This window comes from Marmota monax, unplaced genomic scaffold (genome assembly GCF_021218885.2).
Source record: "Marmota monax isolate L192 unplaced genomic scaffold, Marmota_monax_Labrador192_F-V1.1 WCK01_AAM20220418_F8-fsc00051, whole genome shotgun sequence".
Lineage (NCBI taxonomy): Eukaryota > Metazoa > Chordata > Mammalia > Rodentia > Sciuridae > Marmota > Marmota monax.
In genome coordinates this window covers 5,856,283-5,870,305 of record NW_026695202.1, presented here as the reverse complement: position 1 = coordinate 5,870,305, position 14,023 = coordinate 5,856,283, and the positions used below count along the sequence as shown (strand labels likewise).

Below are 14,023 nucleotides of genomic sequence, written 5' to 3'. Positions count from 1 at the left end.
CTTGATTATACTTATTTTATACCAATGCAGTTGTAAAATATAATTTTAAAAATATATTTTAAGAGTCAAGTGCAGTGGTGCACACCTAATCCCATTGACTGAGGAGGCTGAGGCAGGAGCATCACAAGTTCGAGGCTAGCCTCAGCAACTTAGTGAGACCCTGTCTCAAAATAAAACCAAGGTGTCTGGGGATGTAGCTCAGAAGCAGAGCACTTGCCTAGAATTTGTGAGGCCCTGCGTTGGATCCTCAGCACCTCAAAAAAAGTAAGGAAGAAGACCAGTGCCTCAGGCCCCAGAAGTCACAGGAGGACCTATGGGATCCTCAGGGATCGCTGGTGAAACCCAGAGGCATGGCAGGTGATCTTTGATTTAATGGTTCTACCAGGTGAGAGGATGTGAACCAGAGAGCAGGAAGAGGAGGAGGGAAAAGCCAGAGGGTGAGAAGCTGGGGCATCCCAACTAGGCCACCAGAGAAAGGCAATGGATTGGGATTGAACTGCTGGACTGAGAGTAAAGGTGAGAGCCAATCTCTTGGAAGACAGAGGAAAGAGGCAGTAGGGCCAGAGTGATGGGGGAAATGCAGGCAGGTGCTAACCAAAGCAGCAAGCATCTGGAGAAGGTAGGAACAGCCCAGGCTGCGCCCAGTGCAAGGGTGGTTCCTTCAGGCAGTGAGTATCTTGGAGCAAAGCAGGTGGGCAGGGCCTCTCTAGCCTTTTTGAAGTCTCCAAGACTGTGCTGAACCAGCCTGGGCCTTTGGCAGTAAGAGCAGTGGCCAGGCCACCCACATGCCACCCCAGCAGGCTTCTCCACTCCTGGGCGTCACAAGCGCTGCCTTTCAGGATGAGCTGGTTTGGCCCTGGCTGATGTCAGAGAGACACAGCAGGAAAGGTGTAACGTGGGTGGGGATCTGTGGGACAGAGAAGAACCCAGGAGCACAGGATCTCTAAATAAAGTTTCCAGCACATCTTTCTGCCACCCCTGCCTCAATGTGTCCCTTCTGGAGCCACTCAGGGCTGCTGCATAGGCATCTGATGCAAAAATCAGACAAACCCTGTGTGACAGGTTTGACAAGCAGTAAGACCATGAATTGTGGAGTCAGTCTGGCTGGGTTCAGATTATTAGTTGTGTGGTGTCAGGAAATGTACTTTCTCCCTCTGGGTCTCCATGTCCTCCTCTATGAAATGAAGCTCTAATAAAACCTATTTTAGGGATTAGGAATGTAGGTCAATGGTAGAGTTCCTCGATTGGGAGAGGCCCCGAGTTCAATCTCCAGGTCTGCAAAAAAATTAAAATTAGATTAAATAAATGAGTAAAGGCTACTTTAGAAGGTTATTGTAGGATTGTGGACTAATACAAGTAAAGTGTATATTTGGTGCTCAAGAAAATTTGGCTATGACTATTCTTGAGTCTCAGCCAGGGCAAGGAGGTATTTGATTATGCAAGATTATATGAGATCTGGGTTTTTTTTTATATTTTGTCTGTTTTGCAGAGCTGGGAATCAAACCCAGGGCCTTGCACATGCCAGGCAAGCGCTCTACCACTGAGCTTGACTACACCCTTGACCCCTACAAGGTCATTTCGAGAGTGTCCCTACTCAGGATACACCTCATTCCCTGTCTCCTGCCCAGTGATGGCTGTTCTACAATTTGGGTCTCCTCTTCATTATCCAGCCCCTATTGTCTTCTAGGTCCTGTGCCCAGCACAGCACCTATATTGTTTCACAGAAACCTTACAACTGTGGGTCTCTGGGGCCTGGCCTGGTGCTGTAGATTAAGCGAACGGTTCTGGAGGTGGGTATTATTGAGGGCTCATGGAGGTGGAATAACTCAGTCAAGGTCACAGAGCTATTACTGGTCGAGTACAACTTGAACTTTTTCCCAAAGCCTTGGGTGGTTTTCTGTTTGTTTGCTTTGTGGTGCTGGGATGGAACCCAGACCCCGTGCCTGCTAGGCAAGTGCTGTAACACTGAGCCACACCCCCAGTTAGTGTTTACTTACTACATTATCCTGCCTTTGAGCTAGTGAAGAGCTAAGACTCAGAAATTAACACTTAGGCCTAGGACTTAGGAAGCCAATATCCTTGCTCAGAAGAGAAAACCCACAAGTGAGGAGTTAAGCAAAACTGAATCAGGCAGCCTGCCCACGTTCAATATTGAAAGTCCAAAGAGAAGACACTGGGTGTCCTGAAATGGAAAAGACACACAGCTCTCTTTTCATTGCCAGGATAAAGAGGAGGAAATAATAAAGAAAGCAAAAAAATCTAGGAATACTAATAACAAACCTGACTTCTTTGGGCACGTCTAGTTAAGAGCCGTCTCTGGAGTCAGGCGTATCTGGATTTGGATTCTAGAACCTTGGGTTCCTGCCAGCTGGGTGGCCTTGATCAAATTACTTAACCTCTTTAATTGTCAATGTCCTCATCAGCAAAGCAGCTCTGTGGGTGAGGAGATCACGGATGTAAAGCCCTTAGCACGATGCCCTGTGCAGTTCGTGGCTAGCAGTCCCAGAGTTTAATTCTCTCTTCCCATTTTAAGATCCAAGTCTCACCCCCAGGAGGGAGAAACTGGTCCCAAGGGATATGAGAAGTCAGGCTGGTCTTAAAAGCTGTAGGGCTGGCCCTCGAAGCTCTATCTGCCATGGAGTCTCTTGTTCCCAGCATGATTCTGTCTGAAGGCAGCTCCAGAACAGGCTGGCCCACACGGTAGACGTCTGTAGATTGATACAGAGGCCAACCTTAATGACACTTTCCCTGCTTGGGTCCTCATCCAGGTGGCTTAATTCTAACCCTCTTAATCACATTCAAAACTCAAAACAATCAAATTCATATTACTGTTGAACCAGTTAGAACTTTGGAACTTTTTCTTGACATTACTACGATTGAGACTCTGATGTCCCCAGCTGCACCCTACTCCAGGCCCATCAGCACACGCACACACTGCAACCCCTCCCAATGGACACAATCAGAGAATGCAAATACAGCTGACCACCACAAGCAGATGGAATCGCTGCCTAACTCCATCCTCACAGCTTGGGGAGGGTGAACATTTCCCCGCCTGAGCCACCTGAACAGAAACCCAGGAAAGAAGCTTGTCAGGCAGAATGGACTTGCAGTTTCTACAGGATGGTACTTTGGACAGGTCAATGGAACGCACACTTGGCATCCGGGATGACCCCCATCTGAACCCTTCCTCTGAGCCCCGGCTGAGCCAGGCAGAGGAATGCTAAGGTGGGGTGCCATCCCATCGGAGGAGGAAACCCCAAATGGATCCTTCTCCCAGGGATCCTGGAGAAGATCTCCAGGTTTCCAGAGGTACTTAGATAAAAACACTGGGGAACTCTTACCCATCGAGAGGGTGCTTTTACTTGTGGAATGGGTCCAACACATTTCTCCCCTCAAAACCTTTCCAGGGACTGGGGACGTGGCTCAAGCGGTAGTGCGCTCGCCTGGCATGCACGCGGCGCTGTGTTCGATCCTCAGCACCACATAAAGATAAAGATGTTGTGTCCACCGAAAACTATATATATATATATATATATATATATATATATATATATATAAATTCTCTCTCTCTCTTTCAAAAAAATCTTTCCAATATAGATGAAAGGGGAAAAATACTCGGATCAACAGGCAATTACAAGAATGGGTGCTAAGGGACATGCTAGCAGATACAGGAAGAGAGGTGCACAGAGATGTGCAGAGTGCTTCTCCCAGAGGGCAACTCCTTTTCCCCCAGGACATGATCCCCCCACACACACCTTTAGCCCATGATGGTTTCTTCACCTTTTCAGAATCCCTGCATTGAAATTTTGTGGTGTGTAAACCCATGAATGAGCATCTGAGTCCATAATGCTTTTTGTGTTTATTTGTTGATTAGTGCTTTATAGTTATACGTAATAGTTGGGTTCACCTCAACAAACTCATACCTGAATGGAATTGGATTTCAGCTCATGATTCCCTCCTTACCCCCTTTTCCTTCCCACCCTCCCCCCATTCTCCTTCCTCTACTCAACGAAACTTCCTTCCACTTATCTTCTAATTTATATGTGACTAGTTCTTCCTAGCTGTGCCTGAAGGTGAGGTTCCCTGTTGTATATTCCTATATGCACATTACATGATGCTTAAAGAATTCATTCTGCATTGCTCCCCTAACCCATCCCCCCACTCTGCCTCTTGCTCTTCTTCTGCATTACTCATCTACCCTGTATCTTTGTAATATTTTATCCTTTCCTCTCTCTTTTCTTTATTTTACTCTGGCTTCTGCATATGAGAGAAAACATTTGACCTTTGATATTTCTGAGTTTGGCTTATTTCACTTAGCATTATTAGCTTACTTCACTTATCCATTTACCGGCAAATAACATGATTTCATTATCCTGTTTCATTCTTCTTTATGGCTAAATAGAACTCTATTGTGTATATATGTATGTGTATGTATATGTATGCATTACAATTCTTATTACACATACATATATATATATATATATATATATATATACACAATACAGTATACATATATATACACACACCACAATTTCTTAATTCATTGATAGAAGGGCACCTGGGTTGATTCCTTAATTCGGCCATTGTCCACACTGCTTTTTATTTTCCTCTAAATGCTCCCTGTGTATAGTTTCTCTCTCCTCCCTCCATAATTACAAACAGAAGTTGAATTCTTTGTCTTGCATAGCACATTGCTGGAGGAAGCATCTTGTCCTGCCCGTCTCCCTTCTCACTGCATCCAGAGTGGTTTCTAGAAAACACAGATGTGGCCTCTCTTCCTAAAAACCCTCAACGGACTCCTTGCTCTTAGGCTAGAGATCAAAAATCCCATCATGGCTGAGTCACCCAGCCGGGTTAACCCCCATTTGCGTCTCCTGCATCCTCTTGCTGTGCCCTCCCAGAAGCCCTCTCTTTCCTGCACAAGGCCCTGGAAGCCTCTCCCTTCCCCATTTTCATTTTGGAATCCTGCTTGTCCTTCCTGTATCGGTGCAAGGGTCCCTTCCTTGGAAACCTTCCTACATCTACCAGGCTAAATCCTGAGGATGCAATAAGTAAGACTGGACCTCTACCCTCGGGGAGTTCACAGCTGCAGAAAAAGACAGAAACAAGAGTTCACGGGGCATGGAGAAGTAGGAGTGATTGTCATTGTCTGCCACAGCACATGTTGGAGGAGTGATATTGTCAGTACCTGTGACACTTGACCTTGACTCTAGCCTTCATTTTGTCCCAACTGCTATAATGATTCAGATCATGAATGACCTTTTTGCTGTGCTTGAGTTTTCACTTTAGCCCTAGTTTTCAAGCCAGGCAATAAAACTTCTTAAACTTCTTAAATAGGCTATTTTGTGTGTGTGTGTGTGTGTGTGTGTTGGGCATGGGCATATGCGTGCTAGGCCAGCACTCTTTCATGGAACTACATCCCCAGCCCAAGAATGATGCATATATGTCTTCGGGGTAGGTCTATTTGAGCTCTCTTCCTCCCCAAAGGCTCTGTGGTTCTGCAGTAAGTTCTCAGCAGCAGGACTTTCAACGAGTTGGCCTGAAGGATGAAGTCAAAGGACGGGAGTCAGGCGCCACCTAGTGGCCAGAGTTGAGTTCATGCGTTCTTTAGAACCAGGAGCTGTGCGAGTTTGCTCTTAGCTCCACCACCTTTTCTGCAATTAGTGAGAGCAGTCCGTTAGAAATCAGACAGGAGCTGGCCCTGGGAAAAAGGGTAGTTTGGTTCATGGGAAGCCCCAGGCAAACTCGCTCATCACGGACGGTCCTGAGCCAGGACTTGGGCTTGTAATGAAAGAAATAAGAGGGAACTCCTAAGTGTGCTCTACCGTTCGTACCCTGGATTTCCTAAGTTTAAGAGGTTTGCACACGTAAGAGACAGCCGTTACCAGCGAGAGAAACCTCACATTCCCTCAGCCAGGTCAAAGACACCCTACAGATCCTAGCCCTCACTTTCCACTGGGATCATTGAGTCCCAGAGCTAATGATATCATATCTGTTCCTTGCTGGACTTCACTGATTGTTTTGTTTTGTTTGTAATTAATTATTAATCTGAAGCTATCTCAAAACCTAATTCATGCCAACATGATATTGTCTGATAGTAAGCAACTAAGTCTTCTTTGAAATTCTCTTCTTTAAAAAAGAAAGAAAGAAAGAAAATCTGTTCTTTAAATGTGGTCACAGAAAGAGTTTTCAAAGAGGTAGCACTCGAGCTAAATTTTTTAATTGATTTTTTAAAAAAAAATAAATGACAGCAGAATGCATTACAATTCTTATTACACGTACACAGCACAATTTTTCATATCTCTGATTATACATAAAGTAGTTGACACCAATTCCTGTCTTCATACATGTACTTTGGATAATGATGTCTGTCACATTCCACCATCTCGAGCTAAATTTTAATTGATTAAAAAGAGTTAACCAGCGAAAGAGAAAGGGAAAGGACAAGGATCATGAAGCAGCGTGAGCCCAGGCAGAGAGGGCAAAGTATTGCGGAATATACAGGGACATATCTCCAAGTTCTTCTAAGATCTTCCTTGGTTACTCTAATGTTTGGAGACTCCAGCCCAAAATTCTATTGCATATATTCAGATGTAGCCAGCATTAAATTTAATTTGTATCTAACTATGAATGGTGCTGAGGGCAGTGATCAATGGCCATAGTGTTACTTTTTTAAAATATTTTTTAGTTGTAGTTGGACACAATACCTTTATTTTATTTATTTATTTATATGTGGTGCTGAGGATCGAACCCAGGGCCCCATGCTTGCTAGGCGAACACTCTACTGCTGAGCCACAACCCCAGCCCCATAGTGTTACTTTTTGTACATATTAATTTTTCAGGATTTTTTGGTATGTTTTGAAACCACTACCTTTTTTAACCTCAGGTCTACAGTGTCCAGTGAATTAATGAAAAAAAAATAGCACCAAACAATTCTGGGTTAGTGAGGATAAAATTCAAGATAGAGAATAAAGAGATGAGGCTAAAAAGGGAGCTGGGAGCCAGGGTACAGAAAGTCTCATGTGCCGTATTTTTTAGACTTTATCACAAGCCATTAAAGAATTTTGATCAGGAGTGTGCTCATCAGACATGCCTGTAATACCCCTCACTCTGGGAAGGTGTGGAGGTCAGATTACAGAGCCTCGAGTCAGGAGACCGAGAGGCTCATCAGAAGGCTGATGCAGAAGGGAGGCCCTAGACCTGGGCAGGAGTGAGCCACAGAAGACTAAGGAGGAAAGCAATACAAAGTAACATCCTTTAAAGGAAGGGAGCTCTAAAATGAACACCAAGAGATCTGAGTTCCAAAATCCGCTATTCATGTTGCCCCCTTTCTATGTCAGTTTTCCTACCTGCAAAATGAAGTGGTCCTGCCTACAGATCACTACTTCTTCCCATTACTATTGCACAGGAAATCAAGCCAGCATGTTACGGGAGCTACCTAGGGATCAGCCCTTAGCAAAACTGGAACAGGGACAATGTTGGCTGTTAGCTGTCTTCTGAATGTTCCCATAAAATATCAAACATCAGGACATGCTGACATCCACCCTTACCAGGCATATTGGGGAGGGAGTATCTTATTTCTTGGACCTATAGCAAACACTTTCTTGATATTTGACCAAGAGTATCAAGGACAATATGTGCTGGCATTTGGTATTTCTGCTCATGATAAAAATGGCTCATGTTTATAGAGACTCAGCATTTTATGTGCATTATCTCATTCAATTTGCACAACAGCCCTATAAACTAGATATTATCCCTATTTTATAGTTGAGAAAATTAAGATACAGAGATTAGGGAATAAGCAGAAATGACATTGAGACGGAGGCATTGTGCTGGCAATCACCCTGCACCTGTGCCCATCAGATGGCTCTTGGCTAAAGTTCCCTTATGTGTTACCACGGAGCTGCTTTCTAAATGGCATGAATAACACAGCCCTCTGAGGGGTGTCACCAAGACTGATCACAGATAAGGTTACTGGGATTATAATAAAGGATCAAGGAAGTTTTAAGGTTGAGTTCGGAGCCAACAGGCCTGAAAACTATTTCTTACCATTGTTCCGCACTGAGTTTGCAAACTGTAAGTCCCATGTGTAAGCAAGTGTATTTGGGTAGCCACCCTGGCTACATGCTCAAGCCTTCTGCTTGTTGCTTTGCTTCTTTTTTTTTTAAGAGAATATATTTTTATCTTTATTTACTTTTTTAATTTTTTTTGTAGTTGTAGGTGGACAGCATATCTTTATTTCATTTGTTTTATTTTTATGTGGTGCTAAGGATAGAACCCAGTGCCTTACACATGCTAGACTAGTGCTCTGCCACTGAGCCACAGCCCCAGCCCTCTTTATTTAAATGTTTATTTATTTATTTTTAGTTGTAGTTGGACACAATACCTCTATTTTGTTTATTTTTGTTGTAGGACACAATACCTTTATTTTATTTACTTTTAGGGTTTTTTCTTTTTTATGTGGTGCTAAGGATCGAACCCAGTGCCTCACCCATGCTAGGCAAGCGCTCTACCACTGAGCCACGACCCCAGCCCCTTTATTTACTTTTTAGCTGATACACAAAAACATGGAAATTGTACATATGAATGGGAAGCTCCAATACACCTGCTTTGCTTTTTAAGCAGCAAAATTCAGGGGTAGAAGATGTAATCGATGCCCTTTCAAGTTTGTTTTTATTTTTTTAAACTAGTGACTGGACTGGGGATATAGCTCAGTTGGTGGAGTGCTTGCCTGGCACGCACAAGGCCCTGGGTTCAATCCCAGCACCACAAAAAAAAAAAAAAAAAAAAAGCTAGTGACTTTTTGAGCTTAAAAAAATTCCCTTTTTCCTTGTTCTGCTTTTTATGTTTTTTAAATATCCCTCCTTCGCTTTTCTTGTTTCCTTGCAGATTCCGCCTGTCTTTGCCAGAGTCCAATCGCAACGATATTAAGGTAGGGATCTGACCCCTCAGGGCTCCCTGGCAAGGAAAGACTGAGAACTCTATACAATGCCTACATTCTCCAGGACTGCGCATCTTAACCTTGAAATTCTTGATGCAGCTGCTCATCTAGTGAGCCCCTTAGCTCTCTGATGTGCTTCTATTTATGCAAAAACACTTTTAAAAGAACTCCAGAGACTGTTAAGATTGGGTAATGCTAGGAAAACAGGTATTCTCAAGGTCCCATTTTCTCCATAAAAATGATTCTATAGAATTAAATTTAAGATCCAGAATCCCAAAGGAAGAGGCTATGGTAAATTATGGGGCCATGATCAGGTTTATTCTTCAAACACCTTCTACCCATCTCCTAAAATTAGACCAAGGCTGGCTGTGTGGATGCCTTTGTGGAGTGGGGAGCCCAGCCTGGGTACCTCCTGCTTGGGAGTGGACACCCCAACAAGCGACTTGGAAAACCCCTGCCCTCAGGCTTCAAGGTCGAATCACTACTTCCATTTATCATACAGAAGTTGATACATGGATTTCAGTGTCACAACACCTGAGGGGAACAGTGACTAGTTCACTCTCAACCCTGTACAAATGTTGACTCTTAATATCATTCATTTTGTTTACAAATAATTAGGGAGCCTGGCACTGTTCTAGAGAAAACAGAAAATGCCTACCCTCCTGGCACTTATATTCCAGGGTAGTGCTTAAACGAGGGTCCACGTAAGCCCACCAGGGACACCTGGCGATGTCTGAAGAACTTTTTCATTATTATAGCCTGGGGTAGGAAGAGGAGTACTCTAGGGACAGAGGTCAGGGGTGCCTCCGGGCATCCCAAAGTGCACAAGACAGACCCAGATGCCAATAGTACCATTATTTGGAAACCTTGTTCTAGAAGGTGTGAGAGTGTGCATATATGTATGTGGCTGAGAGAAGATACAGACAACAAACAAATATATATTGTATATAATGAAACATACTATAGAAAAAATACATCAGAATGGGCAGTGCAGGCAAGTATGGAGCTGGGGATCAAAATGTCAGTGTTGTGGAGAGATTAGCTGAAACTACATGTGGAATTAACTTAGCACATTGGCTGCTATGTGGCCTAGGACGAGTCACTTAACCTCACACCAAGGCAGCGTGTGGGAGATGGGAGGAACTGCCATGTTCAACAGAAACATGGTAATAAGATAGGAATACATGGGGGCAGGGGGATAAGCCAAAAAGTCCGAGAATTGAACCAGGAGGCTAAACAAGATTTTGTTTGCTTGTTTAATTTTAGAGAAGCATCCTAACTTTCAGCTTGGAAAAATTAGAATTCAGTAGGATTGAGTCCATAAGCTGTAAAATGAGTCAGACCTTTCATGGGAGACACTGAGGTCTAAAATACCAGCATCATCCTAGGCTCTGTTGGTTAGCACCCCAGGGCGTAGCCTAACTAGAGACTGTCCTGCATTCTGAGCATGATAAGAGAGAATCTAGTCAATGAGAAGACAGAGGTGACTTTCTCACAAATACTATTTCCTGAAACCAATGGGGAGGCAAAAGGCATCCAACTCTTCCTGGAAGATTCCAGTAAACTAGTTAGTATCAACAACAGAATGTACTAACCATGGGGCATTTCAGGATAAGATGGCAATTGTTTATAAGAGGCATTTGATATATTATGAACTTGTTCGATCCTGATGACCCGCCCTATGAGATTATTAATATAGTTAACTATTATTATCTTCATTTTACGGTTGAGGAAATTGAGGCACAGAGAGGTTGAGTAACTTGCCCAACATCACATAGTGAATGTTAAGAGAAAGAGGAAATGCAGGAAGTCTGGCTTCAAAGCCATGATTGCTATGAGACAAGGAGGTTTTTATTGCTCAGCATATAGGATGCTTGAAAAGGATTCACCCAATGAATTTCTGTTCTTCCTGATTCTTTTGTTTTTTTTTTTTTTAATTTTTATTCTTTGGTACTGGGGATTGAGTCCAAGAGTGCTCAACCACTGAACCACCTCCTCAGCCCTTTTTAGGTTTTGTTTAGAGACAGGGTCTCGCTAAGTTGCTAAGGCTGGCTCTGAACTTAGATCCTTCTGCCTCAGCCTCCAGAGCCACTGAGATTACAGCTTTGGCCACCACGACTGGCTTTGATTCATTTATTTTTAACACCTAAATCTCCCCAAGAGCCAACATGTTTATTAAAGATAAACTGGATGTTCTGATGGTGCAACTAACTTCAGCGCATAACATAAAGCAAAGGAATTTCTGTGGTTGAGGTTTCCGATAAAGAAAGAGAAGACTGCTATTTGGGAACTCTCTTAATTCTTGATTATCCTTCTTGGTGGATAGCTAAGCTGCTGCACTGGCTGCCACCGTGTGGTTCTGTGCATTTGCAGTCACCAAGGTCCAGTGTAAAGGGAAACAGAAATGCTTATCCCCAATGGGAAAAATAGTTAGGAAACTGTCATAAGATTTCCCACAAAGAAAATATATCCTGGTGAGAAACTCTCGTTATTGCTTTCTGTCCTGGTGAGTTCTTGGAAAGGGCATGTCCAAACCGGGCGTGGGATTTGCAAACGGCCCCGATTTGGCAACTGATGCGGTTTCCTCTTTCTTTTCAGGTCGTGAGGTTTGAGAATATTCTGTCCTCCATCCTTCACTTTGGAGTCCTTCCCCTGGCCAACAGTAAGGGATTCTTGGGAAATGACACGACTCTGATAATGGCTAACCGTTGGGGATTGTTTGGGACTTTCCACTTTTAAAACGTTTTTAGGAATCCAGACCAGAGCCAGAAATTTACAGGGTGGACCCTCCACAATAGGGTTCTGAAATTACTTGTGTTAGGTCCAAGCCTTGTAAGCAACTCATTTTGTAAATTCAGCATCAACTCTGGCTGAGTGAACGAGATCAAAACCACGCTCCTTAGTGAAGAGTGTCCCTCAGTTCAATTGGAAATGAGATGATTCTCCCTACGAAGTATCTCTGTGGTTATCTGGATAAACAGTTTATTGAATGACAGTCCAGGGCCTCTCCCTGCCCTCCAATTATTCTCAAACTGCAGCATCTGGAGTTCAGCTTAGTTAAAATACTGTTTTTTATATTAGACACTAAAATGTTCTCAGGACCCACCAATTAGGAATTTTCAAAATATATATTGGGTAAGCATAAAGTCGTTTCTGAAGTCCAAATGCGCATAATTGCAGATGCGTTTTTATTAAACAAAGGGGAATTAACGAGTCTTCCAGAAAAATCCTTGGGACTTATCAGGAGGAATGAAGAAATGAATTATTTAAAAGCTTCTTGTATGTCTCTTGCTAAAAAGTTTGCCAAAATGTCTGTGCCCATGCCTAGTTATCTTATATCTTTCTATATTTTAGCAAGATTGCAGCAGGGATTTCCTCTGCCCAACCCGCATAAACTCTCATTCATCAATTCAGACATTGAAGTTTTGGAGGTAAGATTTTGAATCTCCTCTAACTGATCCATTTCTTTTCATGATAGAATAAGCTTGCTTCTATTTTGTTTACCTTTTGTTTTAGTTTCATATGTTCTGTTTTTTTTCCCAAACCAAGGAATTTTATAAATAAAACATTCAACTCTTAACATTTGCAATTACCAATGAAATGTTTAAAAATCAGATCAAGTTCAGTTTTGCTTAGCCAAATTTATTCACACCACAGTATAGGGAAGATATTCTTCCCCCCACCCCTTGTCAAAAAAGGGGGGCTTTCTACCACTGAACTATATCCCTAGCCCTTCACTTTTTTATTTGGTGCCGAGGCTGGCCCCCTACTTGCAATCCTCCTGGTTCAACCTCCCAAATCTCTAGGATTCCAGGCTTGTGCCACTGCATTCAACAAGAAAATATTCTTTGATGCATTTTACACAATTTACTCCAAAAGACAAGCTATAAGGCAGAGATTATTAATCTCATTTTACAGATGAGAACAATGAGATTCGAAGTGGTAAAGTGGTTCAGGTAGCTGGAAAAGGGTTCAGATTGGCTCTTCTAGTTCTCCCTATGACTTTCCCCTGAAGACCCTTCTCTGGGCTCCGAGGTCCGTTGAGAACTGTTTCCTGGCTAATCATGGTTAACTAACTTCATAATATCTTCTCCCCCTTTTTGGCGTTGTCTGATTGGGGAGGTGGAAATAAGCTTCTGAAGGAATCTTCAATCCTCTACACTCCCCAGTGCTTCTCACCTCCCTGCCTCCCTCTCCCCCCAACTCCCAATACTTAAGTCACATCTGATGACAATCTTCCATAACTTCCTCCGATATCCAAGGTCCTCAAAAAGAGGGCCAGATGTTGGGAAAGGCTTGGTACCTTAGGATGCAGTAAAGACACCACCCTTAGGCAAACCTAGATGTGCCCCAAATCTGATGCTCTCTTCATTGGTGTCCCCTTTTCAGGGTTTCCTGTTAATTTCCACCGACCTGAAGTATGAATCATCCTCAAAACAGCAGCCAAGTTTCCATGGTTGGGAAGACCTGAGCCTGCTAAATGGACAGTGGACGGGGAGGGCAACCCCTTGACTGCCTGTTCACCCGGCGCCCCAGGAAGGAAATGACTCTTAGTCCCACAGCTACTGTAAACCAGGAGGGAGAAGACAAGGCACACCTTGTGCATTACTTAGGCAGAAAGTTATCTTTTGGGAGGCTTCTGGGACACAGAGCAAGGCCTGTTAAAGGGCTGAATGAGGGGGGGGAGGGATGGGTGTGTGTGTGTGTGTGTGTGTGTGTGCGCGCTATATGTGGAGGGGCAGGGGTTTGACTGTGAGTGTGCGCATGTTGTGTGCCTGTGTTTATAAGGTTCTAGGGACAAGAGCTAGGCATGAACTTCTGACCAAGGCGTCAGGAACTCTCAAAGTCTGTATTTGTATGGGTTGTTATCTGTGCAGATCTTACAGCTCCTTCGAGTGTTTCCCCCACCTGCATGTTGGATTTTATGTTTTATATTCACTGTTACCATCCCCTGTGTTAATTAAAATTGTTTTCTATCAATGTCAATCTTTTTTTTTTAATTATTTGGGAGATTTCCTGTCCTGAATGTATTTTAATAACATATGTCAAAGAAAAGGAAAGGATTTAGTTTAACACTAACAA

General features: G+C 43.3%; 1 protein-coding gene across 1 annotated transcript in view; it reads left to right on the top strand.

Annotated features, from left to right (window-relative positions):
* The window catches only part of Bpifc (BPI fold containing family C), a 37,807-nt gene extending 24,185 nt beyond the window's left edge, over positions 1-13,622 (top strand). The window contains exons 13-16 of the mRNA XM_046429725.2: positions 8,890-8,932; positions 11,540-11,603; positions 12,296-12,372; positions 13,331-13,622. Coding sequence (XP_046285681.1) covers positions 8,890-8,932; positions 11,540-11,603; positions 12,296-12,372; positions 13,331-13,453 — 307 coding nt within the window. The 3' untranslated portion in view covers positions 13,454-13,622. The remainder of the gene's footprint in view (positions 1-8,889; positions 8,933-11,539; positions 11,604-12,295; positions 12,373-13,330) is intronic.
* Positions 13,623-14,023: the final 401 nt, after the last annotated feature.